The sequence below is a fragment of the Giraffa tippelskirchi genome, chromosome 7, assembly GCF_054371585.1.
Source record: "Giraffa tippelskirchi isolate mGirTip1 chromosome 7, T2T-mGirTip1v1.2.pri, whole genome shotgun sequence".
NCBI lineage: Eukaryota > Metazoa > Chordata > Mammalia > Artiodactyla > Giraffidae > Giraffa > Giraffa tippelskirchi.
In genome coordinates this window covers 6,170,705-6,198,153 of record NC_137281.1, presented here as the reverse complement: position 1 = coordinate 6,198,153, position 27,449 = coordinate 6,170,705, and the positions used below count along the sequence as shown (strand labels likewise).

The following is a 27,449-nucleotide window of genomic DNA, read 5'->3' as shown; positions in this document are numbered from 1 at the left end:
AACATTCAGAAAACTAAGATCATGGCATCTGGTCTCATCACTTCATGGGAAATAGATGGGGAAACAGTGGAAACAGTGGCTGACTTTATATTTTTGGGCTCCAGAATCACTGCAGACGGTGACTGTAGCCATGAAATTAAAAGACACTTACTCCTTGGAAGGAAAGCTATGACCAATCTAGACAGCATATTAAATGGCAGAGACATTACCTTGCTAACAAAGGTCTGTCTAGTCAAGGCTATGGTTTTTCCAGTAGTCGTGTATGGATGTGAGAGTTGGGCTATAAAGAAAGCTGAGCACTGAAGAACTGATGCTTTTGAACTGTGGTGTTGGAGAAGAGTCTTGAGAGTCTCTTGGACTGCAAGGAGATCCAACCAGTCCGTCCTAAAGGAAATCAGTCCTGAATATTCATTAGAAGGACTGATGCTGAAGCTGAAGCTCCAATACATTGGCCACCTGATTCGAAGAGCTGACCCACTGGAAAAGACCCTGATGCTGGAAAAGATTGGAGGCAGGAGAAGGGGACGACAGAGGATGATGAGATGGTTGGACGGCATCACCGACTCGATGGACATGAGTTTGAGCAAGCTCCAGGAGTTGGTGATGGACAGGGAGGCCTGGTGTGCTGCAGTCCATGGGGACGCAAAAAGTCAGACACGACTGAACGACTGAACTGAAGTGAACTGAAACTTGACACAGATTCAGAGCCTGGAAGAGATTGGGTGTCTGGACTCTGGTCTGAGGGAGGAGGGGGCTTTGCGTTGGAACGCCAGAGGAAGTTAAGACATTCTGCAGGGATGGTGGAATTCCTGCAATACGCAGAGGGGTGGGAGAGTGGGAGGTGAGGAGAGAGGAAAGTTGGTGGAGCTTCCACAAGAGGAGAATGTTGACTGGGAGGGAGTTCTGGAGGAGCAACTGGAAAGACAGGCAGGAGAGGATCCCTTTGTCAGCAGCTTCTGATGTGTGACTCCCCGGGGAGCCTCTGCCGGCAGGAGCAGGGGTGTGGCCAGGCTGAGTCACTGGGGCTTCTCCCTCCTCCCTTTGTGAGGCCCCTTCTTGAGGATAGGAGCCCACCTACCTGGGCTCCCAGCCCCCGCTTCCCCTGACACCCTGGAGGCTGGGTGTTCACTTCCAGCAGCCCCTGTGTGACCCAGGGGTCCTGGCTTCCTGCCAGCACTCTGCTTCCACCTCCCTCTCCTAGTGCGTCACCTGTGGAATGGCCAGAAACACTTTCACATCCCTCTACACCCTGATGAAGTGGCATATTCTCTACCACCGCCCTTTTACTCTCTCTGCCTTCTCTTTCTTTCTCTCTCCCATTTTACAGATGAGGAAAACTGAGACCTGGAAAATGGAGAAAAATATGCCACTGGGCAGGGAGGAGAAGGGACCAAAAATCAAACACATTTTTCTTTCCCGTCTCCCTCTCTTCAGGGTGTCTTCTCCTCCAATTTGGAGCTCCAGAGCTTCTCCACCTTTGTTTTTCAGGCTAGTAAAGTGCATACCCACAGAAAAGCAAGTGGAAGGAAGCAGGCGCCCCGTGACTACCACCGTATGCAGGCTGGTACACGTCCTTTCAGGTTTTATTTTGTGAATATTTTCATAATATTGTGAGAAATTCAAACTTTGCTCCACATTTTGGATTTTTTTTTTTTTAGTAGACAACTAGAATTACTAGGTCAAAGGTGGAGAACAAAACAAATGTCCCCACTCACACTGCCAAATCACCTTCCATAAAAACTGTATCAATTTACAGTTTCAGTGGCAGAGAGGGCTGGTCTCACTACATCCTTACCAACAACAAGGTTTTTGTATTTGTTTTGGTTTTTAGGTCCTTACTGATTTGATTGGCTTACACACATATTGTTGAGGTTTTGACATGGCTCTGAGGAAAGATAAATTCAAGTAGGACTGTAGGTTACCGAGGTCCTTATTTCTGTGAATTTCCTGTTCCAGGGCGTAGGGATGGAGAGATGGGAGTGGAGAGATCAGCGGTATCTTCTCATGGTCTCTTTTATCCAGTTGACATACTTGCAGACTTGGGTATAGACACCTGGGTCGTTGGGTTGGCCGCAAGGGAAACTTCCCCAGGACACCAGGCCTTGCAAGGTACCTTTGCACATCAGCGGTCCCCCTGAGTCACCCTGGAAGGGATAAAGCAAATTAGCTTCAGCTTCAGAGGGAAACTCCTGCCCCTGCCTCAGTTGTCAGTCTTTGTCAGGCGGACCCTAGATTTCCACCCCGGCCAATGAGGAGAGAGTCATTGTTTCTGGGGACCAATGAAAGAGCAGAAATTAGGGCCATCGAGGAGAAGATAAATCACGTTCTCTAAAGACGTTGGCTTGAGCCCCGCCCATGGGACCAATCACAGGGAAGGGGCGGGGCGTCTGGTGGTCAAAGCCCCATTTCTTCCGGGTCTTCCGGGGATTCTGGCACCAAGCCAAGGGAGGCAGGAGTAATGTCTCCAAGGGATGGATAGATGTGCGAAAGGGGGACGGGGTGGCCCTGGAACCTAGGGGCCAAACTGATGACATAATTCACAAGTCCCAGTGCAAAATGAAAATGCAAAGAATTCCCTGGCGGTCCACTGGTTAGGACTTGGCACTTTCACTGCTGTGGCCTGGGTTTGAGCTCTGGTGGGAGAACTAAGATCTCCCAAGTGACTTGGCATTGCCAAAAAAAGAAAGAAAGAAAGAAAATGTGGGCTCTGTAGCTCAGAAAGTATTAAGAATTTCAAAATAGCAACAGGAATGTGTTAAACCAAGCGTGGGACTCTCCCGAGTGTGGGACCCTGTGTCACGGTACGACTCGCACATTCAAGAAGCCGGCCATCACTCGGAGAAGAAGAGGATGTCTTACTCTTTGGGACACACATTCCTGTCCCATCACCCCATCTCTCACACATAGGGTCCCACCTTTCCTGACAGCTGAGGGTGCAGGTGAGAGCCAAAGGAGTGGGGGCGGGGAGGTCCGGGGAGAGAGACAAGGAAAGGCAAAGAGTCACAGAGAAAAGGAACAGAGGGGACTTCCGTGGTGGTCCAGTGGTGAAGAATCCACCTTTCAATGTGGGGGGACACGGGATCTCATGGAACTAAGATCCCGCATGCTGTGGGACAATGAAGAGAAAGAAAAATAAAAGGAAGAGAGGTATAGCAAAGGATGGAGAAGAGGCTGCCAGTGGGGGTGGAGGGGGCCACACAGATGGAAAGAATGAAATGAAATTCAGTGTAAAGATATGGAAAGATGATGTTCAGAGACAGAGTGAAAGTGAAAGTCACTCAGTCGTGTCTGACTCTTTGCGACCCCATGGGCTATACAGTCCAAGGAATTCTCCAGGCCAGAATACTGGAGTGGATAGTCTTTCCTTCTCCAGGGGATCTTGCCAACCCAGGGATCGAACCTAGGTCTCCCGCTCTGCAGGCGGATTCTTTACCAGTTGAGCCTCCAGGGAAACCCAAGAACACTGGAGTGGGTAGACTATCTCTTCTCCAGTGAATTTTCCCGACTCAGGGATCAAACTGGAGTCTCCTGCATTGTAGGTGGATTCTTAACCAACTGAGCTATCACAGAGAGGGAGTTACAAAGAAGAGGGGAGAGAGAATTCTTGGCCTAAGACTCGGTCCCAAGGGAGGGGAATGAGACCTTAACTTCAGGCACACAATCTCAGTAATTGCAATAAATACTATTTTAATGCAATACCTTAAAAATTGAATTTAATACGAAAAAGTTCATGATGAACACTGTATCCCAATTTTAGATAAAGGGTCAGGTACCAGGCTGTGCTGAGACTCATTGAAGCCTGAGGTAGATGAGAAATTCGGTAAGACTGAGGCCTCTTTATTAAAAATTCTGATATTTTGTTCATCATGGACTTTTGCATGAATTGACAAAAAAATATTGCATTAGAATGGGATTTATCTTGATTACCGAGTTTTTTGGGCACCTCTTCCCCTGTAAAGTTTGTGTTTGGGGGCTTCACTGGTGAATCAGTTGGTAAAGAATCCGCATGCAATGCAGGACACCTGGGTTTGACCCTGGGTGAGGAAGATCCCTTTAAGAAGAAAATGGCAACCCATTCCAGTATTCTTGCCTGGAGAATCCCATGGACAGAGGAGCCTGGTGGGTTACAGTCCATGGAGTTGCAAAGAGACGCGACTAAACGACTAAACCACCACCACTGTGTTCCTGGGTTGCGATACTCAACAAAGATGTCAATTAAAAATAAATACAGTTTGTGTTTGAAGCCAAGGCCACACATGCCTACCCCTTGGCCCCCAGGTTCCCTACCCCCAGACCCTCCCGTTCATTTTTTTGCCTCATCCTCAGGGTCCCATCAGCCCACACTGGGCTCCCACTACTGACCCAAGCAGAGAATGAGGTAGCGAGAGCTAGGAAAGCTGAGCCTGGGGCGGGGGCTGGGGCGGGGAGTGCGGGGGTGATGGGAGAAGGATCTGCACCAAGGTCAGGTGCAGAGACTCTGGGTGAAGGAAGACGACAGGGGCGCTGTGCTGAGATGAAGCAGCCCAGGACCCGGGGCGGGGGAGGAAGGGAGTCTCACGTTGCAGGCGTTGGTGCTGGAGTTGGGGATGCCAGCACAGAGCATGGAGTCCCCCAGCAAGTCCTTGTAAACCTTCCTACAGTCCTGGGGGGAGATGAGCTTGACATCTGTGCACATGAGCTGCGCTGGAAAGGTCACTGCGGGATGAGGGTAGGGGGTGCGTCAGTCCGAGGTCTGGGGTCCCGATGGGGAGAGGATGGGGGTCCAGGATTCTAGACCCTGAAGGAGGAGGGGGCTTGGGGTGGGGGGAGGGTCTGCACATTAGGATCATGAAAAAAGGAGCTGACTCTTGTCTCCTGGGTTCTGGGGGAGGAAGGGTCAGGGTCCGGGGCCACTGGGTCTCCGAGGCAGCCTCACCATCAGGACTGGTGGTGGTTCCCCAGCCGGAAACGGTGCACATGGTCCCGGGGGGGTCGCAGCGGGAAGGCAGGTTGACTTTCTTCACACTGGACGACAGCTTCGCCCGGCCATTCAGCCTCACCAGCATGATGTCGTTGGCGTGGGTCTGTGTGGAGTAGCCCGGGTGGCGGAAGGACCGCGTGGCCTTGATCTTCCGGCCGGCCACCAGCCGATCACTGCCCACGTGCACGTTGTACTTACTGGAGGAGGGAGCAGTATTCAGAGAGATGCTGTGAGTGAGACGGGGGGCAGGGACCCAGAGAGAGGGGACAGAGACCCAGGGAGGGGGGTACAGGGACTCAGAAAGAGGGGGACAGGGACCAGAGAGGGGGGATGGGGACCCAGGGAGAGGGGAACGGGGATCCAGAGAGAGGGGGACGGGGACCAGAGAGAGAGGGGGATGGGGACCAGAGAGAGGGGGATGTGGACCCAGGGAGAGGGGGATGGGGACCAGGGAGAGGGGCGTACAGGGACCCAGGGAGAGAGGTGTACAGGGACTCAGAAAGAGGGGTACAGAGACTAGAGAGAGGGGGACAGGGACCCAGGGAGAGTGGGATGGGGACCAGAGAGAGAGGGACAGAGACCAGGGAGAGGGGGACAGAGACCAGACAGAGGGGGACAGAGACCAGAGAGAGAGGGACAGACCCAGGGGAAGGGCTGGACGCGCCCCCGCGTACTTCATCTTGCAGTGGGCAGCGGTGAGCACCCACTGCTCGCTGAGCAGCACACCGCCGCAGTGGAGCTGGCTGCCTTTGAGCAGAGCCACCTGCCAGGGCTGGGAGCCTCTTGGACACGGGACCCCATCAATAATCTTCTCCCCACTCTTGTCGCCCTGGGCTGGACAGAGACATGGAGGAACACGTGGGCAGCAAGCCTCAGAGGAAGGCTGAGTCAGCAGCTGAGGGATTTGGAGACAGAGGTGGAGACAGACAGACAGACAGGAGACAGGCAGAAAAGGAGAACCGTGCTGAAAAAGCAGGAGATGGAGACGGAGAGAGACAGAGGCACCCCGCTCAGACACCCAGGGGGAGCATCTCGTCTGGGGGCCACCGCCGAAGCTGATGGGACAGATGCTGCGTGCCGGAGACAGGGTCTGGAGGGGCACAGAGACCCCGGGAGGCAGAAGCAAGCAGGAAGGAAGGAGGCCGGAGGCAGAGGAGTCTTGTCTTCCGAAGGAGGAAGCTGCTGGAGCCGGGGGAGGCCTTGAGCAGGGACGCCCCGGAGAGGGGAGCCCCTGAGGAGGGTCAACGGGGCTGATGATGGGAGGTCGAGGATGAGGGCAGCTCCCTCGGGCTGGTCCCCACCTTCCTGTGCAGCAGATCCCAGGGCGAAGGTCAGCAGCAGGATCAGCAAGGGCGTCGCCATGGTGACCCCTCTGAGCCTTTCAGGGGCTGCCAGGAAGGGAGGGGTCTCTTCTGATGGGGCTGGAAAGGACAGATTTCGGGAAGCAGGAGTCCTGTCCCCCCAGCCCCTCCTCCCTCAGACCCAGGAGTCCGGACCCCCAGACGCCCTTCCCCTGGGGACCCAGGAATCTGCGCTCCCATCCCTCCGCATCCATCCATCTGTATTCCGAGTTCCTTTTCCCTTGAGACCTCAAATTCCAGACCTCCAGCCCCTCGACCGTCAGAACCAGGCGTCCAGGCTTCCCTCTGCCCCCTCCCCTCAGGAACAGGAGCCAGGGGTCCAGCCAGCCTCATCCGCCCCCCTCTCCCCCTACCGTAAATGAAGCCCCTTCTCAGCTCGGGAAGGTCAGATCCGACCCGGGCGCCAGACTCGGTCGGGAGCCAGGTGTCTCCAGACTGGCGCAGGGCGGCTGTCTTATATCAGGTCCACCCGCGCTCCCGCCCTCGGGGCCCTGGGGTGCAGGTGGGGCCGGCTCTGGGACGCCCCCTCCCGCGTTCTTGGTTATCGCGAACCACTGCTGCAGCCCAGGCGCTTGCACTGGGCTCTCTCCACCCTCTCACCCCCGCGCCTTCGGGCCGGCATCCCGGTGCAGCTGCGGACGGAGGACCCAGACGCTCCGGCTCTCAGGGCCGGGGGCAGAGTTCAAGGGGCAGCAGGGCTCAGGAAATGGGGTCTGGCTGGTCCCTCCTCCGGGGCCGTTTTCTTGCCCCCATCCCCTCTCAGGGATGCCCTAGACCCTATACCCTAATTCTCACCAGTTTGGGAGAATTCGTTCAGGCTGGAACCCGGTCGTCTTTGAACCTGAACCCATTCCCAGCCCTCATATAATGTTAGTCGCTCAGTCGTGTCTGACTCTTTGCCACCCCATGGACTGTAGCCCACCAGGCTCCTCTGTCCACGGGATTCTCCAGGCAAGGATACTGCGGTGGATTGCCATTGCTTTCTCCAGGGGATCTTCACGACCCAGGGATCGAACCCGGGTCTCCTGAATTACAGGCAGATTCTTTTTAATTTAACCCTCATACAGGGTATGAATTAAAAAGATGCTCTTTCCTAACTGGATAAATGCTTACTGTTATCAGTATCATCTGTGTTTTCATATTATACCCAGATTTCTATACATACTGTGTATTTATAACAAAAGCGTCTGCACTAAACATTATCTAATTAATATCACCTCTTTCTTTACAAATTACCTTGAAGAATTTTTCCTCTTAGTATATTTAGATGGGTTCCCCTTCCCTCTTAAGGGTTGCATAATAGTATACCATATTATAGTTGTATCATGATTTATGCAATCTGTTTCAAATTAGAGTATGTTTGGATAGTTTTAATTGTAATAATGCTGGGTTGCGCTTCCTTGTACATTCATCTTTGCTAATTATGTTCATTCAAGAAATATTTACTGAGCATCTGTTCTGTGCCAGAAATTATTCTAGCTCCTGGGGACACTGTGGTCAGCATTCCTTCATACAGGCTCTTGTTCTAGTGGGTGGAGACTGGAAATGCAAAAATGCCTATAAAATACATGCTCTATTTGTTAGATGTTGGTAAGTACTGCAGAGAAAAATAAAAGCAGGGAAGAGGGACAGGGAGATACTGGTTTCCCCCACTCTCAGGGACCCCTAGGGTTGTATTATTAGGAAGATTCCAAATGTCATGAAGATGACATTTGAACAAAATCTTAAAGGAGTTGGTGGATGGGTCCATGTGGCTTCTTGGAGGGAGTGAGTTCTAGGCAGAGCAAATGGGCTGGTAAGTTAGGCAAGAGGTGTGAATACAATGTTCTAGCAGGGGAGCCCTTTTTGAGATTTTTGTTATTTATTTTCGGCTGTGCTGCATCTTCGTGGCTGTGCGGGGGCTTTCTCTAGTTGTGTGCGGTGAACGGGGGCTGCTCTCTGTTGCGGGGCTCAGGCTCCTCACTGCAGTCTCTGTTGCACAGCACAGGCTTTAGGCGTGTGGGCTTCAATAGCAGCGGCTCGGTGGGCTTCAATAGCGGCGGCTCGTGGGCTTCAATAGCGGCGGCTCGTGGGTTCTACAGTGCGAGCTCAGAAGTTGTGGCCCGTGGGCCTAGTTGCTCCTAGGCACGTGGAACCTTCCCCGACCAGGGATCGAACCCGCGTCCCCTGCATTGGATGGCGGACTCTTATCCACCGCGCCACCAGGGAAGTCCAAGGGAGCCCTTTGGCTGGAGCTGAATGAGCAGGAGCACAAGGGCAGGTGATGAGGTGAGAGAGGTAACAGGACTTGGATGACATAGGATCCTGAAAATCAATGTAGGACTTTGGCACTTACCTTGAGTAAGATGGGAACCATTATACCTGAAGGCCAGTTCCTAAAAGTGGAATTGACTCCAGCTTCTAAATCAGACCCCCAAAATGTGATCTGGTCCTCAACCCTGAGCCTAAATCTTACCTCAATTTTGACCCCTTAACCAAATTCTAGGTTTGTCCCATAATTTGGCCCATAATAGACATTACTGTTGCCTACTTAAGCATTCACTCCTTCTGTCTTTCTATCAGAACTCCAATTTTGTTTGGATAATCTTTCATCCTCCTCATGACTATGAAGTTGACCGCAGCAAGCAGGAAAATCATATCCTGCCTGCCAGAGACTGGTTTAGAAATGAACATGTGATGCAGGTCTGGCCAGTGAGGAGTGAAGGGGAGATCCCTGAGGCTTTCTTATTTTCAAAAAGAGACACTGGCAGAATTCTCTTTTCTTTCTTCTAGATAGTACCCCCTCTGAATGTAAATTTTGGAAGCATGGCAGCCTTCCTGGGACTGGGGAGAGAAGTGGCTGGTGGACCAAGTCAAAACACAGCAGATGGTCAAGCAGAAAGATGGAATGATGTTAACAGGATTTGTACTTTCAAAATATCACTCTGGCCGCTATATGAAGGATGGATTTTAAGGGGATGTGGAGACATGAGAAAACTATTGTTATTGTTCCGATGAGAGATGATGGTGACTTGGATAAAGCCATTTGGGAGGTAAGGATGGCAATAAGTGGAGGGATTCAAGGTGCATGTGGGAGAATCAACAGGTCTTGGCAATGGATTAAATGGAAGCTGTGGAGAGGGAGACAGATATTAAGACATCAGAGTCTCTCGCTTGATGGATGACATGGTTGGATACGATCAAGTGCTCAAGAGAGAGTGAAAAAGACCTCACTATTTTCACAGAATGCCTAGGAGGCTGAAGAGAACCCTAATCTTTACTTTGACACAATTCTCAACACCAGTCTTGGGTTATTTTTTTTTTTCTTAATAACGCAATTACTTTATTATAAGCCTGAATATCACCTAACTCATATTCTAAAATGTTGTATGGGAAACAGAACAAGTAAGCATATTAAAAGATGGCAGTCTACCTCCTCATTCACCTCTAGCATTGATGAAGGATATGGTCAAATTATAGACATTTTAAAAGGTAACACGTAGATTTCACTTTGAATTCTGACCAAGCTTGGAGCGTGGTATCTGACGGTAGAAGATACAGATACTAAAGGTTTGCTGTTGCAGAGCACAGGTTCTAGGCCGATGGGCTTCAGTAGCTGTGGCTCATAGACGCTAGAGTAGGCTCAGAAGTTGTGGACGTTGCCCACGGTTCGTGGAATCATCCCGGACCAGGGGCTGATCCCTGAGTGCCTGTGTGCTGCCTTACCCCATCCCCTGGAAAATCTTGTGCACCTACTATGTGACGTGTCAGCTGCCTTGTGACCCTCATCTCTGTTCCTCTCATGGGTCCACGCGAGGACTGTCTCTCCCACTTTATAGATGAGAAAAGGGAGGTTTAAACAAAGTTAGAGGGCTTCCCTGGTGGCTCAGTGGTGAAGAATCTGCCTGCCAATGCGGGAGACACAGGTTCAATCCCTGATCCCTGAAGATCTCACATACCGTGTTGGCAACTAAGCCCATGCATGCAACTACTGAGCCTGTCCTCCACAGCCCGAGAGCCACACCGACTGAAGCCCTCAAGCCTAGAGCCCAAGCTCCACAAGAGAAGCCTGCACTCTGCACCCGGAGAGGAGCCCCCACTCACCGCAACTGGAGAAAAGTCTATGCAGCAGCGAAGAGCCAGCACGGCCAAATAAATAAATAATATATATTAAAAAAAACAACAACAAGTGAGAACTGAGGCTTCCCTGGCGGTGCACGGGTTAAGACTCTGCCCTTCCACTGCAGGAGCTGTAGGTTCGAGCCCTAGTTGAGGAAGTTCCACATGCCATGAGGTAATGCCAAAGAAAAAAAGGAAAAAAAAAAAGTTAGAATCCTTGTGGAAAATCAATAGCTAAGGAGTCAGAAGGGTCAGAATTGGAATGCTGAGGATTGCCCAAGGTATGCCAGGTGGTGCTAGTGGTAAAGAACCCGCCTGCTAATGAAGGAGACAGAAGAGACAGGTTCGATCCCTGGGTCAGGAAGCCCCCCTGGAGGAGGGCATGGCAACCCACTCCAGTATTCTTGCCTGGAGAACCCCTTGGACGGAGGAGCCTGGCGGGCTACAGTCCAGGGGGTCAAAAACAGTCAGACACGACTGAGCAACTGAACAGACACACACCCATCACCATCACACAGACCCAGTCTGAGAAGGAAATTTCTCTGGGACACCGTCACCTATGCTCAGAGCCTCTCTTGGTTCAAAATGAACTGGGAATCCCGTGGACTTATTCACGAGGCTTGTCCCCATGTTGGCCGGAGCCCCAAATCCCAGCCCTCTTGTATGTGCCCTTTATGCTTAGTCCTGCTCTTTGGACCCACCCAGACACCCAGTTCCATACTTCCTTTGCCCTCCAGACTCCTGTCCTGGTCTTCTGCCTGAAGACTCATCGTCCAGCTCACCATCACACCTGAGCACTGGTACCTCGCCGCCCTGCAGCTGTGCCTTGCCCTAAGGCATCCCGGACCTTGTGATCCTGGAACTTTCTATTTCAGCTTCTTAGGTTCTGAAAGCCCATTGTTTCTGACTTCCGGGATTCCCTTCCCCACTTTTTTCAACAACAGCCCCCATTTCTTTTGGAAAGCTGCCCCCGCCCATGCATGTAGTTCTGGTGAAACCGTCAATCACAGTTTTCCAAAACCCTCCCACCCGTTGGTATAGACATATGGCCCAGTTAAGTCAAGATCATGGTTTCCTCCCTAGAAATAATGATCGATCCATTGGGTGGGCTCAGTGCAAGCTGGACTAATCAGAGTTCTTCCCTGGGATTCATATGAAGATGTTGGGAGGAAAGAGATTTTTGTTTCTGCTGGGTTTGCTGAACTGGGGCTGTCTGAGGCTACTATGTTCCCTAAGTGTGAAGACATTTGTCTATAGAGGCTGAAATGAGATCCACAGGAGAAGAAAAGAGATGAGTCAAGATGAGAAACAGTCCACACATATGAGAGAGAGACAGAGAGAGCAGGGAGAGAGACAGAGAAATTGCCACAGAGGGACAGAGAGGTGATTGGCTTAACTCACCAATTCAGGTGGGCTTCCCAGGTGGTGCCAGTGGTAAAGAATCCACCTGCCAATGCAGGAGATGTGAAAGACGTGGGTTCGATCCCTAGGTTGGGAAGATATCCTGGAGTAGGAAATAACAACCCACTCCAGTATTCTTGCCATGGATAATTCCATGGACACAGGAGGCTGGTGGTGTTACAGTCCATGGAGTCACAAGGAGTCGGACGTGACTGAGCACATACACACACACATCAGTTCAGGTACTTGAGACTCTGATATCCATGTTACTTCCTCTAATATTATGAATCATCTCCAAGGCCTTCCTAAGCACCTAAACCAGCCAATCCCCCTTTATGCATAAAGTCAGTTTGAACTGGAGCTCAGCCATTTGTATGCAAAAGCTCCTTGACATAAATAGATTCTTCCAACTTTTGTGCTGCCTCAGTTTCATGGATGCTTCTGGGTGCATATGTTAGCTATTCATATATTTCCTGGACCCAACTCTGCATATCTCACAGTTTATAAGGAGAAATCTCCCCATAGTCAGAGCTATGGTTTTTCCAGTAGTCATCTACAGATGTGAGAGTTGGACCCTAAAGAAGGCTGAGCACCAAAGAATTGATACTTTCCAGCTGTGGTGCTGGAGAAGACTCTTGAGAGTCCCTTGGACTGCAAGGAGATCAAACCAGTCAATCTGAAAAGAAATAAGTCCTGAATATTCATTGGAAGGACTGAAGCTCCAGTACTTTGGCCTCCTGATGGGAAGAGCTGGCTCACTGGAAAAGACCCTGATGCTGGGAAAGATTGGGGGCAGGAGGAGAAGGGGACGACAGAGAATGAGATGGTTGGATGGCATCACTAACTCAATGGACATAAATTTGAGCAAATTCTGGGAGATAGTGAAGGACAAGGGAGCCTGGCGTGCTGCAGTCCACAGGGTCGCAAAGAGTCAGGCACAACTGAACGACTGAACAACAACAGCATCTCTCCCCAGAGCTTAGTAACAGTTTAGTTGCTTAGAAAAACTGAACAGAAACTCTTTTAATGGTCTTTCGCAGGCCAGTCCTTTGGACATTTGGATATCCTTACATCGTCTCTCTCCTCTGAAATTAACCTCCCATTCCTCCAAGTCCTTCCAGAAAAAAAAAATTGGGGGGGGGGTGGAATTTTGGACAGTGGTGATGGGCAAAGTGACCATGGGGACTCTCATCTCTCCATCTCCGGGGTGCAGACCCTCTGCCCCTCCATCCCTCTCAGGAGGGCCAAAGCACAGACAAGCAGGGAGCCAGGCTAAAGTTGTGAGTTTATTGAGGGAGATTTAGAGCTTGTCTTGGGATCAGCCCCTGCTGCCTGTGGTCTTCTTAATCCAGTCCAGGAAGCGGCAGACTTTGCTGTAGACACCAGGTTTCTCAGGCCGTCCACAGGGGTCTGATCCCCACGATGTGATGCCCTGGAGAACGCCATTGCATACCAGCGGGCCCCCAGAATCTCCCTAGAAGGGGAGAATAGAAGATTTTCACCTAAGTTGCTCAGCTGTTACCAGCATTTTGTAGGCTTCCCTAATGACTCAGATGGTAAAGCATCTGCCCCAAATGTGGGAGACCTGGGTTCAATTCCTGGGTCTGGAAGATCCCCTGGAGAAGGGGATGGCTACCCACTCCAGCATTCTTACCTGGTGAATCCCCTGGACAGAGGAGCCTGGCAGGGCTACAGCCCATGGGATCACAAAGAGTCGGACCCAACTGAACAACTAGGAAACACACACACCAGCATTTTTACCATCTCTGTCACGTGATTGGTTCCCTGGGCATAAGATCATTGTATCCTGGGACCAATGGTGAGAGAGAAGGGTGGGGCCTCCATGTGTGGGCATACAGACAAGATGTCTAAGGGCAGTGGAGGAAATCCTGATCAATGTGGGAAGAGAATGCCCTCTGGAGGGTCCAATCCAGAGAGCAGAGAGTAGCAATTGCATCGGGGAGACTGAGCTCCTCCATACTTTGGCCACCTGATGCAAAGAGTCAACTCATTGGAAAAGATCCTAATGCTGGGAAAGATTGACATCAGGAGAAGGGGACGACAAAGGATGAGATGATTGGATGGCATCACCGACTCAATAGACATGAGTTTGAGCAAACTCTGGGAGGTAGTGAAGGACAGGGGAGCCTGGCGTGCTGCAGTCCATGGGGTCGCAAGGAGTGGGACACGGCTGAGCGACTGAAAGATAACAACAACAATTCCTGGCCAATCTTGAAGAGATCATCTAGTTACAAAACACAGGAGAAGGGAGCCGGGTTCTTGTGGATATACACACACCCAAGAGAAAAAGGCGGGAGAATGTGGGAAGACACTATTGTCTCTAAGGAATCATCCGGAAAAGATTAGCTTCCGTGGCAGGATCTACTCATGGAAATGAGTCTGTTCTTGGCCAATAGGAAAGGGAATGATTCTATTCCTGGCCAATAGGAAAGGGAGCACTGAAGCATTGTCTTCAGGGACCAATCGTTAGCAAAGGGGGTGGGGACAAATCCAAGTGGAGCCGTGAGGACTGAACTTGCAGCCAGTAGGCTAGAGAGCACTGTATCTAGTCCAAGATGTGTCATCTTGAGGATGGGGAGCCCATTGAGGGAGCCCTGAAATCAACAGTGCCGTCCTCTGGCCAGTTGGGAAGACAGTGTTGCTCCCCAAGGAACCAGTCGTAGAAGGCAGCCATGCCAGGGAACCCAGTCAGGACCCAGAGAAAAGTAGCTCACTCTACGGTCATCATCGGGAAAGTCAGCACGAACTCCAGGTGCTAACAGTGGAAAAAAGGGCAGGGAGCTTACCCTTCATGGATTTAGCTTCTCACTCCCTTTAATCCCTTACTCCTCCCTGCACCTTCCCCCCGCTGGCAAGCGTTCCCAAGGAAATAACAAGGACGATTAAATTATTCTGATGCTGTGCAGCCTGCAGGGAGTGTGCCTCCTCTGAACTCGCTTCCCACTCTGTAGAGACAGGGGTGCTGACTCTTTGGGATCGCCCCACTGCCAAGCCTCACATCTCTGCAAGGCGAGAGAGGGAAAAAGGGAGTTTCAGGACTTCCCCAGTGGCCCAGTGGATAAGAATCTGCCTGCCAATGCAGAGGACTCGGGTTTGATCCCTGGTCCGGGAAGATCCCACATGCCGCAGAGGAACTAAGCCCGGGCGCCACAGCTACTGAGTTCACGGGCCTAGAGCCTGCGTTCGGCAACGAGAGAGCAATGAGAAGCTAGCGCTCGGCAACGAAGAGGAACATCCCCTCCCCAACCCCCGCCCCGTTCGCTGCAACCAGAAAAAGCCCTAGCAAAGCAACGGAGACCCAGCACAGCCAAAAATAAGTAGATCAAAGAGGGAGTTTCCGAAGGCACTCACCTGGCACGTGTCAGCCCCACTGCTGTCGCTGGCACAGACCATGGTATCCGTGACTTGCCCTGGGTAGGCTTTCTCACACTGCTTCTGAGGAATGATTTTTACTTCTGCGCAGTTGAGAGTGTCAGGAAAATTCTCTGAGGGAGCAGAGGCTGTAAGTTGCCAGAGGCAGCAATCCTTTCCTTCCAACCCTGTCCGGATCTAACCTCCCGTCCGTGCACCCACAGCTGCACGGGGCTTTCTAAGACATCTCACAGGAGGGCACATTCTCCTCTCATCACAGGAAAGAAAGCCACAGCCCCTGCTGTTTCTTTTTCTCCACCTAGAGAAGGACCTTTGGACCATATTGCTTGTTTCTTCCCCTGAGGTCATTTTCAAATGAAGGATCGGGTGACTGGCAGACCTGGAAGCGCCCCTCTGTGACACCTCTGAATCTTTCCAATCTTCCCATTCCCAGACCAGCAGGTCCTCCAACTCAGCTCAGTCCTACTTCTTCCAAATATCACCTCTTCCTAGAAGCCTTCCCTGATTATTTTAACTACAACACCACATTTCCATCACTCCCTTTCCTCTTACCCCAACCCCTAATAATATTCCATTATAGCACTTGGCTCCATCTAATATTTCATTTTATATGTATTTGTTTATTGTCTATTCCCCCGCCTAGCATGGAACTCCACAAGGCTTTTTATGGTACATTACCTGGGACATATCAGATGTTCACAAAATAAGTGCTGAATAGATGATGGACAGTGGAACTAGTTTTTCTCATTAACCTTTGAAAAATAGACTTCAGAGGGAAAAATTCTACCTGGTACCTCTATGTACCAGAAGCTATATGCCCAGAATCTCATTTAATCCTCACATGAGCTCTTGGAAGGAGGGAATCATTCATTCCTTCATCCATGCATTCCTTCAACAAATGTTTACTGAACACGTACTGTATACCGGTTACCACCCTGAACACTAGGAACACACAATGAAGAAAACAGATAAAATCTGAGCCCTCGTGGAGCTTAGAAACCTATTGGATAATTATCCCCATTTTTGTAGATGAGCAAAGTGAGGTCAAGAGATGGAAGGGGACCTGCCCAGAGAAAAGGGGCAGAACCATGGTTTGAACTGACCTGTCTGATTCATGAGCAGGTAGGTTTCCACAGTATCCCATTGTTTTCATCCCATTGACTCAGACAAGCTGAATTCTGATTTTGCTTTCTTAGCAAATCACATCACCTCTGAGCTGAGCCCCAATCTCTTTATTGTGAAGCAAGGCAAAGGACTCCCTGAACTCTGAAGCCCCAGAGGGAGGACCTCAGTGGAGTCCAGACTTGAGTCAAGAAAGAGGAGGGAGATGGGGGTCTAGACCGAGCGTCCTGGGGGAGAAAAGGCCTGGACTCCTGGGTGTGATGGGATCTGGGGCCAGAATCTTGGGTTCAAGATGGAGAAGAGGGAGCCTGTTTTCCTGGGCCACTGAGTCCCTGTATCCCAAGTCTGTTGTGAAGATTATGTAAAAGTCTGAACAACAAAATAGGGCTTCCCTGGTGGTTCAGACAGTAAAGAATCTGCCTGCCAGTGCAGGAATCCCAGGTTCAATCTCTGGGTCGGAAAGATCCCCTGGAGAAGGGAATGGCTACCCATTCCAGTGTTCTTGCCTGGAGAATTCCACGGACAGAGGAGCCTGGCGGGCTGGCGACCATGGGGTCGCAAAGAGTCAGGCCCGACTAGCAACGAACACTTTTGACTTTCTGCAAAACAAAAAGTCTCATAACTCTCCACCTTAAAGGAAGAATGCATTCACTCATCCACTCTTCATTCATCCATCCACTTTTCTGAGCCCAGTTAAACAATCTGTTTCCTTTTTTCCCATCATGCCTATCAATATTCTGGTCTTGAAGGTCTCTAACATGCACCGCCCGTGACTGTCAACCTCACAATCACGTTCCCTTCCTTATCTGCTCTAGAGGCAAAGCGTTGCCAGTGGCTTGGGGTCCACTGGGCCAACCAGCTCCTCCTTTCCCTCCCACTACCTCGGGGACTGGTGACAGTTCCCCAGCCTGAGATGGTGCACTTCTGGCCAACTTGAGGGCAGTGATCCGCCAGCTTGATGGGCTTCACTTTGGGCCCCAGGGATACCCGACCACGTAGTTGAATGAGCATCACGTCGTAGCTGTGGTTGTTGTTGCTGTTGTTGTAGCAGGGGTGCGGGATGGACTGAGCCACGGCCCTCTCTTGTTCTGACTCATCCTTATTCTTCAGGCTGTGCTCTCCCACGCGGACCGTGTATTTCCTGTGATGATGGGGGTGATTGGGCACCCAGGCAGGGATCTGGGCTCCCAGCCTCCTCCTCTCTGAGACCCAGGTCCCCTCTTCTCTCAGACTTCCATTCTCAGAGACCTGGTCCCCAGCTCGCCCTTCCTGAAGCAAAGCCCCAGCCCCCTCTTTCTCCAAGCTCCAGCCCACCTCTGCTGCAGAAATCCACTCACTTTTTTTGACAGTGGGCTGCTGTAAGAACCCAGTTGTTCTTTATGAGAACACCCCCACAGATGAGCTGGACACCCTGGAACAAGGCCGTCTGCCACGGCTGAGAGTGGGGCTTGCACTCGTTGCCTTCCAGCACCTTGCTCCCCTGTGCCCTCAGGTGTCCTGTGGCAGGAGGGGGAAGTTTGGGACAGGAAAATACGGTGGGTTCAAATGCATACACACGCACACACCCTTCTCCAGCATCTGCCGCCCGGATTGCACATACTGCAGCACAGATGCACACTTACACTCGTGGAAGGCCATGAGTCACCAAACACAGAGTCACACACCTGAGCCTGCGTGCACCCGCCCCGTATACTCGCGTAAATATCTGCACCCCTCAGCAGGCAACCCCTGCAATACCCAGCAGAAACTAACACATTCCTACTTGCCGCCACGTGTACCAGGCCTCCACCCTACGGGAGCTCCCACATGTCATCTCACACTTCCCATCTCCCCACAGGCCGCCCCAGGCACCCACGTAACCACCATCACGGTGTTCCCCTAGGCTCACGTGCTCCACCGATGCCTTCTGGGCCCCCTCACCTGCCCGGGATTCCGACAGCAAGAGCGGAAGCATCCAGATCCAGACTGCAGCAGGTGAGGGACATCCCATGGTGGGGCCTGGGAGACGGAGAGAACAGGGCTGAGTGGAGGAGGAAGGAGGAGACAAAAACCCTAGTGATCTCAGGATTGGGGTGGGGAGAAGCAAGACCCTGAACCATTCTTCTGGGTCTTGCAGGAAGCAGGAGCTGAGGACCCAGAGCCTCGGGTCTGAAAAATGAGAGAGGGCTCCAGATTGCTGAATCTGAGTTACTGGGAGCCCATGGGGGTGGATTCCCACATTCCAAGGAAGGAGGGAGTCAGGATCTCCGACTCCTGGGTCTGAAGGAAGAGCCAACTGGAAGCTGAGACTCCTAAGTATTGGAGAGCGTGGGACTGGGGTGCTGATTGCTGGGTCTCCAAGGAGGAAGGGATCTGAGGTTCTGGAGGAGGGGGGCGGGCTGATACCCTGTGCCTGAGATCTTTAGCATCTCACCTTATGGAATTCAAGGGGCGGGGTCACCTACTGATTCCGGGCCAGAGCGAGAGCTCCCAGTACTTCAGCTCTGCAGTGCCTGGTACAAGATCCTGGAGCCTTTTAACTGGAACGGCCCGCCTCCCGATCCGACTCCTCCCACTTGGGAGCCGGCAGAGCATCGAGGAACTGGAAGCCTGGGTATAGCTGAGGAGAGGCTCGGGGGCTGACCGGGAAATCTGGAGGGAGGAGGGGTTGGAATCTCGAACTCTTGAGGTCTGGGAGGGAAGGAGCTTAGTACTGTGACTCCTGGGTCTGAAACAGAAAGGAATGCGTGTCCAGACTCCTGAAGCTGAGGGAGGAGGGGCTGGGGTCCTGGGATCCTGGTCTCCTGAAGCTGAGGGAGGAGGGGCTGGGGTCCTGGGATCCTGGTCTCCTGGGTCTGAGGGAGGAGGGGCTGGGGGTCTGGACCCCTGGGTCTGAGGGAGGAGGGCGATGGAGGCCTGGATTTGAAGTCTGAGGAAGAAGGGGCTGGAGGCTGAATTCTTAAGGGGTTTTTTGGAAGGAGAAATTCGGAGCCTGGGTTTTTGTGGGAGGAGGGGGTTGCCAATAACCCAGAACGGGAGACAAGCTCGTCTTCTGGGTCCCAACTTCTGAGGGCGGGGCGCCCCGCCTGCTGGCTGCCCCCTGCGAGGTCCAGATTCCGGGAAGGCAGGTTTGGGAGGCGCTGTGACCTGGTTTCCCCTTCCCCTGGGGGTGACGGGACCGGCCCAAGCAGAGCCCAGGAGCCTTGCTGCAATAGGGCTGATGGAGCCAGACTTAGGCAGGACCTACTCCGGGCTTATGGGGAATTGCAACGCAGCGGCCGTGCTCCCTCTCTGCCCTCCATCGCCCACCCGATGCCCATCTTTTATCCTACAAAACCGGCAGAAGGAAGGCAGGACTCCGCACGTTTAATGCAAAATTATCCCTTAGATCGGAGGGGACTGAGCGCCTCTCCCAACTTCTCTCCTTTCGGTTGGTCCCCGCCAGGATGAACACCCTGGACACGCCCAGGAAGGGGCCACGGTGAGGGATCGGGGGAGTGGGCAGAAACTGACTCACTGCCTGAGTTCCACGTGGGGGAGGTACCCTCCAGTAAGGCGAGCTCGCTGATCAAGGAGGTGGGGCTGTAAGGGGAAATCTCATTGGACAAAGCTCCGGAGGGAGACGCTATTTATTAATTAACTTATTTATTTGGGGCTTTGCTGGATTCTGCTTGCTGCCTGGGCTTTTCTCCGTTGTGGAGCCCCGGCTGTCGGTGCCCCAGCTTCTGTAGCTGCGGCGGGCGCGGTGGGCTCAGCAGTTACAGTCCCTGGGCTCCAGAGCGCCGGCGCAGTCGTTGTGGCTCCGGGACTTAGTTAATCCCAGGCACGTGGGATTCTTCTTCCCAGACCAGGGATCGAACCTGCGTCTCCTGCACTGGCAGGTGGATTCTCTACCACTGAGCCGCCAGGGAAGCACCTGGAGAAGCTCTTTAGTGGATGTCTTTCCCGAGGTAGACCGCAGGGGACGCTCTTCTATGGGGGCGGTGCCAGTTCCTGGTGACTCAGAGATGCGGCCAGGAGGAGCAGAGGTGTCTCCCCGCTCCTTTCAACTTGGGGGTGTGGGGGCAGCTATACAGTTCACGGGGAATCCCGGGTCTGAACATCCAGAAACCGGGAACTTGAATATCCAGAAGGCGTCTCCAGGCCAGCTGAGGCCAGGGGCGAAGACCGTTGAGGCTGGAGTCTTGCAAATCCGCCTGCTCTGCGCCCACCTTCCTCTCCTGGTCGTCCAAGGCGCGAGGGCTCAGTTGTCTCCCATGGTTTCTTGAATCCAGTCCAGGTAGTGGCACACGCTTGTATAGACCGCAGGGCGCCGGGGCCTGGAGCAGGGTTCCGAGCCCCCGGACACCACACCGGCCAGGGTCCCATTGCAAACCAGGGGGCCCCCAGAGTCACCCTGCACGCCGAACAAGAGCAGAGAAACTGTTAGGCTCGTCTACTCAGGACCTGACACAAGGCATTTTCTCCCTCCGAGGAAGCTTCCAGTTCCCTTCTCCTCCAATACCCAGGCGTCCGGATCTCCAGTCCCTCCTCCCTCAGTCCACCAGTGTGGGCTCAGGCGCTCAGTCGTGTCCAACTGGTTTGTGACCCCATGGACTATAGCCCGCCAGGCTCCTCTGTCCATGGAATTTTCCCAGCAAGCGTACTGGAGCGGGTTGCCATTTCCTCCTGCAGGGGATCTTCCCAACCCAGGGATGGAACCCACGTCTCCTGTGTCTCCTGCATCGGCAGGCAGATTCTTTACCTCTGAACCACCCGGCGAAGCCCAGAGATGCAGGAGTAAAATCTCATAGCCCCCACCTCCCCCTAGGATCTAGCATCGTGGATCCTAACCCCTCTCCTCCCAGGACATAGAGTCCAAACCCCAGTCCCCTCCTCTTTTAGGTCTAGAAATCCTGGCAGGACTGATCCCTCCCCTTCCCGGACCCAGGTATCCCAGATCCTTCCATGCTCTGTTCTAGGAAGTCTGGGTCTCCAACTCCTTTCTCCCCCAGGACCCCAGAATTGCTGCAGGATACCCACCCCCATCCTTCCCAGAGCAGGTCTCACCTGGCAGGAGCCCCGGCCCCCCTCCCATAGGCCGGCACAGAGCATGCTGTCGGAGATGTGGCCTGGATACGCCCGACGGCAGAGTCGGGGCTCCAGGATGCTGATGCTGGCACACTGCAGCGTCAGTGGGTACTCCACTGTTGGGAAAGCAGGTCCGTAAATGATCAGCAGCTGTCTCCATCACACTCAGCACCGCCCCGCTCCCCCTACTTTCCAAAGATGGACCCACCGCCCCACAGCATGAGACTCTCCAAGACAGAAACAAGTGACAAAGCAACAGAATCACAGCATGGAGGAGAAACAGATGGAGACGAAGGGGAGAGAGAAAGAGAAAGATGCAGAGAGCCAAGAGATGAGACGAGATATGCATAAAACTCACACAGAGAAAAAGAGGGACCATGATGGGAGATAGAGACCACTGAAGGGGAAAGAGAATTCTCAGAGGAGGCAATGAAGACATAGGGAGAAACAGACTCAGAGATGGGAATTCCCTGGTGGTCCAGTTGGCTAAGACTCCACATTCCCAAGGCAGGGGGCCCAGGTTCGATCCCTGCTCAGGGAACTAGATCCCGCATGCTGCAACTACTGAAGGCCACGTGCCCTAGAGCCCGTGCTCCGCCTGGGTCAGCCGCCACAATTAGAAGCCTGGGCTCCACAGCTACAGCTAGCTCCCCGCTCTCTGAAACCAGAGAACACCCGCATGCAGTGACAAAAACAAATACAATAAAAAAAAAATGTAAATAAATAAAGAAACAGACCAAGAGACATCCAGGGAGAAAGTAGTGAGATCAAGGGGAGGAGAAGTTTACAGTGAGATGGCCGTTGGCAGAGACGGAGACAAAGACATGGAGAGACTAGAGATGGGGAAGTGGGGGAGGGGCTGCCAGGGAAACAGCAGTCCTTGGGGATGAGACGCGGTGAACCAAAGAACCCATGTGCTGTCTGAAGGGCACAGCCGCCACTGAATTCTGCCCAACAGTGGCCGTTATTTTAGAAATACGGACCCAGCATTGTCAGCTTTGAATTTTTCAAGCAAATCAAGAAGCTTGGCTTTTATATCACATCGCTCGGGTTTTAACTGTTGGCAGCCACAAACTGAGGTTTTTGTTTATTTCCACAGCCCTTTGAAAGCCAGTACTGCCGTGGGAAGCAAGATTTGACTAACGGATGTGCTGATTTCTGACTCTGAGTGACACAGACCTTATTTCAGTTCTAAGATGCAGGTATTTTCACATGTAAACATCTCTGAAATCAGGATGTGCCTTCCAGTAAATGATGTCCTACAGGGATGTTTGGGGACTTCCCTGGTGGTCCAGTGGTTATAAATCCATCTGCCAATGCAGAGAACGCGGGTTCGATCCCTGGTCTGGGAAGATTCCACCTGCCGCGGGGCAACTAAGCCCGGGCACTACAACTTCTGAGCCAGCTCTCTAGAGCCTGCGAGCCACAGTCACTGAACACATGTGTCCCAGAGCCTGCGCTCCGCAACAAGAGAAGCCACCGCAAGGAGAAGCCTGCGCACCACAGCTAGAGAGGAGCCCCAGCTCGCCACAACTAGAGAAAGCCCTGGCACAGCAACAAAAAGCAAGCGCTGCCAAAAATCAATAAGAAGGAATAAAATGTTTTAAAAAAAGAAGTGAAAAAAAATGCAAACGTGTCCTTTCAGCTATAGGTACTTCCGTGTATTTTGTAAGAAAAGGCTGGCTGAGACCTGTTTTTCTTTTTCTCGTTCTTAGTGGGTTGTAAGATAATGGTGCATCTTATCATTCATAGCATTTAGATCTGATGAAATATATGGATGCCTAGATAGATGACAGATAAAACATAGAGATGAAAAAGCAGAGACAGAGGCAGAGAGGGGCTTCAGACCCCCAGCATGAGACATCAGGGTGTCTGCGGTGGGCGAGGCTGTACCCTTAGGACTAGACACGGCCCCCCAGCCTGAGATGAGGCACTGGGTGCCTGGGGAGACGCAGGTCTGGCTGAGGTTGAGGGGCTGCACGGCAGGTCCTAGATGTGCCTTCCGGGGCAGACGAACCAACATGATGTCATCGTTGTGGTCTTGGGCAGTGAGGTCCTGGTTGAACCCAGGGTGAGGGAAGAAGTCTGTGGCCCGGAACAGCTGCTCTGGACCCTCCCATTTCCAGAGGTGGTGCTCCCCGAGGCGGACCCACAGGTATCTGTTGGACAGGTGTCAGAGGTCAGGGTGGAAGAAGGCGAGGTGTCTTCTCAGCCCTGATCCTCTTTATTCTGACCACCGGGATACTGTGTGACTCTCCACAACCCACACACCCTCTCTGGGCCCTTGTCATCTGTACATGACCCACAGGGCTGTGTGATTTTAAGCAAGGCACACACCCTCTCTGGGTCCCTGCTTCCCACTCCATCCCTTCGTCTGCCTCTACTTCATAGCTCTCCCTCAAAGCTCACACCTCATGTCAAGTAAACCACCTTCCTCTCTGCCCCACCTGGAGCCTCAGTGGTGACCTGGGTCCCCTGGAACCATGGAGGCAGGTGAGGCCTCCGCCCACCACCCAACAACAGCCCCACAACCTGCCCCCACAGGTCTGGCAGCTTCTGTGGGGAGTGGCGCTGTGTGTTTTCATGTGTGTATGTGGAAAGGGTGGGATATGGAAAATCCCCAAGCTAGAGTCATTTGTTTGGAGAAGGAAATGGCAACCCACTCCAGTATTCTTGCCTAGAGAATCCTGTGGACGGAGGAGCCTGGTGGGCTGCTGTCCATAGGGTCTCACAGAGTCGGACACAACTGAAGCGACTTTTCATGCATGCGTGCATTGGAGAAGGATATGGCAACCCGCTCCAGTATTCTTGCCTGGAGAATCCCAGGGACAGAGGAGCCTGGTGGGCTGCTGTCTATGGTGTCGCACAGAGTCGGACACAACTGAAGCGACTTAGCAGCAGCAGCAGCAGGGTCATTTGTGGCCTCAGACTTTTCCTGTCTGCTACATCCCTCATCTCTCAATGCATTTCTTCCTGAAATCCAGTCTCAAACCCTCTCCCTGCAGTGGCAGAACCCACTTGTTCTGCTCTGGGTTCATGCCCTGGACAGCCAGGGACCCTCAGGATGTCTACATGTCCATCCCCCAACCTCTGACCTCTGACGTTGGGGACCAGGCTAATGACTGAGAACGCAGAGTTTGAGGAACATAAGGTGTTAGTTCTTCTTTTCCCTCTGTCACACTGTTGCCTTGGTGTCTGTGTCTGGGAAATCAGTCCCAACCCCAGTCCGCAGCCCCGACTTATCCCTGCTCCTGAAGCTCCTGCACCTCCATATTTCTGCTTCTCCCCTCTGTCTTTGAAATGTGACCATTGTTTTCCTAGCCTGATGTACAGGCCTGAGCTAAAAGAGGCTGCAGCATGGAGTGGTGTATGATGGGAAATTCTCACAGAGCAGCCTGGGTAGCCCCTATGCTTCCTTTCTAGAGGGAAAATATCCAACAGGAGGGATGGCCCCTTTTCGAAGATAATATAAAAAGGATTTCTGCATCAGGTAGATTCTAGAATTCTATTAGAATGCCCAGAATCTAAGATTCTGAAATTCTAAGGTTCTAATACCTTGGAAACCCACAATTTTAGAATTCTATGAGGCTCAAGCTCTAGTATCTTAAGAATTTGAGATTCTAATGTTTTTTATTTCCCTGAACCAAAAAGTCTAGGATTTTTAAATTATCTGAATTTAAGTCTAGGGCATAAAAACCTAAGGTTCTAATATTCTAGGACAGTAAAACTAGACTTTCATCATTCTAGAAATCTAGAAATCTTTGATTTTAGGAATGTAAGAATTTAGGTTTCAAATAGTTTGAAACTCTAGAATTCTCTTGGTTAACACTTCGGGGATTTTAGAAATCTTGAATGGTAGTATGTGGGAATGTAAATCCACCAGATTCTAGACATGTACAAACATAATCTTCTAGAATTCACTTGGTTCAAGATTCTAGAATTCTACAAGCCACAGTATTCTAGGACACTGTAATTCAGAAATTCTCAGACTATGAGCTTCTCTACTCAATGAACCTAGCTACAACACTTTGAATCTAAGATTCTAGGGTTGCGCTATCCGACACAGTGATTGAGCACTTAAACGTGGCTAGTCCAAATGGAGATGCAACATACTTGTAAAATGCAAGCCTGGTTTCAAAGGCTTAGTATTAAAAAAAAAAAGACTATGTCATTCATAACTATTTAAAAATTGATTACATGTTGAAATAACATTTTGAGTATGGCAAGTTAAATCTGTTATTAAAATTAATTTTACTCATTTCTTTCTTTGCCTTTTTGATGTGTCTGCTAGAAAACTTAAAATTTCCTACGTGGTTAGGGTTCTATTTCCATTGGATAGTGCTTTTCTAGACTACTCAGATTCTACCTGTCTCTGAATCTACATTTCTCCAATTCAGCGACGTCATTAATATAATTCCTTACTTACATTAGCATAAAATCTCCCGGATGCAAGATTTTAGGAATCTACAACTCTGGATTTTTCCAGGTCAGAGTCTAGGCATCTAAGAGTCTGAGTGAGTGAAGACGATTAGTAATGCCCAACGCTGTGACCCCATGGACTATAGCCCATCAGGCTCCCCTGTCTATGGAATTTTCCAGGCAAGAATACTGGAGTGGGCTGCCTTTCCTTCTCCAGGGGATCTTCCCAACCCAGGGATAGAACCGGGTCTCCTGCTTTGCAGGCAGATTCTTTCCGGTGTGAGCCACCAAGGAAGCTCATCTAAGAGTTGATGTTTCAAAATCTACACCCTTAGGACTAGATTCTTTAGGATGCTAGAATTTAGAGAGTTGACTTTCTGTCATTCTAAGAGTTGAACTTTGGGGAACAGAAGTGGAGGCTCGGCCCTTCCTGCCCAAAGCTCCTCCTCCCTCCTCTACAGAGGTCCCCAGCCCTCTCTCTCTTTCCTGACCTCCAGCCCCCTCCGGGTCACTCACCGTTTGCGGCAGTGGGCAGCTGTGAGCAGCCAGCGGTCACTGATGAGGGTCGCCCCGCAGAAGAGGTGGGTGAGGTGGAACAGACCAGCCTGCCAGGGCTGCGAGTTGGGGCGACATTCCTTGGCCCCGATGGCTCGGGTGTCTGCCCAGCCCTGCCCTGGGGTGGGGATGGGAGGCAGAAGGGTTATCAGAGAGCCAGGTGGGAGGGCTCAGGGAGAGACACGGGACAGAGGGCCTGATGGAGGGGTGCCCGGGGGAGGGGGCCACCATGGAGGGGAGCATGACGGCGGGAACCTCACCTTCCAGGAGCGAAAGCAGAGCACAGAGGAATCCCAGCCTCATGACCTCTGGGGTGCCTGGATCTTCGAGCCTGTGCTCAATGTCCCTGCTTCTTTATGGTAAGCCATGCTATCTTCCTCCTTGGGGCCGCCCCATGATTAATCTGGGTTGGGACATGTCCTGGGGAGGAGGGGGAAGCCCAGGGGCCTTGACTGGGGGCCGTGGGGAGGCAGACAGCACTGGTAGACCCTTTGTCGGGATGAGCCAGGGGCCGGCGGCATCAGGGGTCTGGCGAAATGGTGGAGGGGCCCTGGGTGAGATCGTCCTTCTCAGGTGGGTTCTCCGGAGAGGGCAGCCCTGATCGCCCTGACTTCTGGGTTGCAGCATCCGGTTACAGGATATTCTGTGGCCTGGAGGAGGAAGAGAGAAAGGAGGAAGATCCCTAAGGTGGAGGCCTAGGGTGGAAGCAAGTTCATTTTGAATGAAGTTGCAGTGGGCTGGGACCAGCACACTGGGCAGGCTGGAGCGTTACCTCGCGAGACCTCCCGGGAGTCAGGACTCAGACCAAAGAAGGCAAACCAGCCGGCAGGATGGGGGTGAGGTAGAGGAAAAGGGAGAAGGAAAAAAAACAAAACAGGGAGACAAAGACACCGAAGGATGCAGGCGAGAAAAAGAAAAAGAGACAGAAACGCTGGCTGGAGTGGCGGAGACTACAAAGGGAGCTGCACCCACAGAACCCTCCCTGCCACGGGGACTTGGGCCCCTTCCCACAGGATAAAGGCCTCTCCCAGGAGGTTGAGAAATATGATCCCATCTGGGTTAACCTACTCTTGTCATAACCTACTTCCGTT

The 27,449-nt window shown here is 52.0% G+C and overlaps 3 protein-coding genes across 3 annotated transcripts; all 3 read right to left on the bottom strand.

Moving 5' to 3' along the window:
• Window positions 1–1,562: 1,562 nt before the first annotated feature.
• Window positions 1,563–6,746, bottom strand: KLK7 (kallikrein related peptidase 7). The gene is made up of 6 exons (XM_081507924.1): window positions 6,675–6,746; window positions 6,262–6,381; window positions 5,635–5,794; window positions 4,916–5,157; window positions 4,559–4,695; window positions 1,563–2,144 (listed from the first exon to the last, which is right to left on the bottom strand). Exons 2-6 carry the CDS (start codon window positions 6,320–6,322, stop codon window positions 1,989–1,991), a joined length of 756 nt encoding a protein of 251 aa, XP_081364050.1. The 5' UTR covers window positions 6,323–6,381; window positions 6,675–6,746; the 3' UTR covers window positions 1,563–1,988.
• Window positions 6,747–13,088: 6,342 nt separating this feature from the next.
• On the bottom strand, window positions 13,089–19,762 carry KLK8 (kallikrein related peptidase 8). Its single transcript, XM_081507612.1, has 7 exons — window positions 19,679–19,762; window positions 18,749–19,042; window positions 18,256–18,333; window positions 17,673–17,832; window positions 17,217–17,476; window positions 15,193–15,326; window positions 13,089–13,294 (listed from the first exon to the last, which is right to left on the bottom strand). Exons 3-7 carry the CDS (start codon window positions 18,323–18,325, stop codon window positions 13,139–13,141), a joined length of 780 nt encoding a protein of 259 aa, XP_081363738.1. The 5' UTR covers window positions 18,326–18,333; window positions 18,749–19,042; window positions 19,679–19,762; the 3' UTR covers window positions 13,089–13,138.
• Window positions 19,763–20,557: 795 nt separating this feature from the next.
• KLK9 (kallikrein related peptidase 9) lies at window positions 20,558–26,661 on the bottom strand. Its single transcript, XM_081507613.1, has 5 exons — window positions 26,619–26,661; window positions 26,320–26,476; window positions 23,278–23,543; window positions 21,364–21,500; window positions 20,558–20,710 (listed from the first exon to the last, which is right to left on the bottom strand). Exons 1-5 carry the CDS (start codon window positions 26,659–26,661, stop codon window positions 20,558–20,560), a joined length of 756 nt encoding a protein of 251 aa, XP_081363739.1.
• Between the last annotated feature and the right edge of the window lie 788 nt (window positions 26,662–27,449).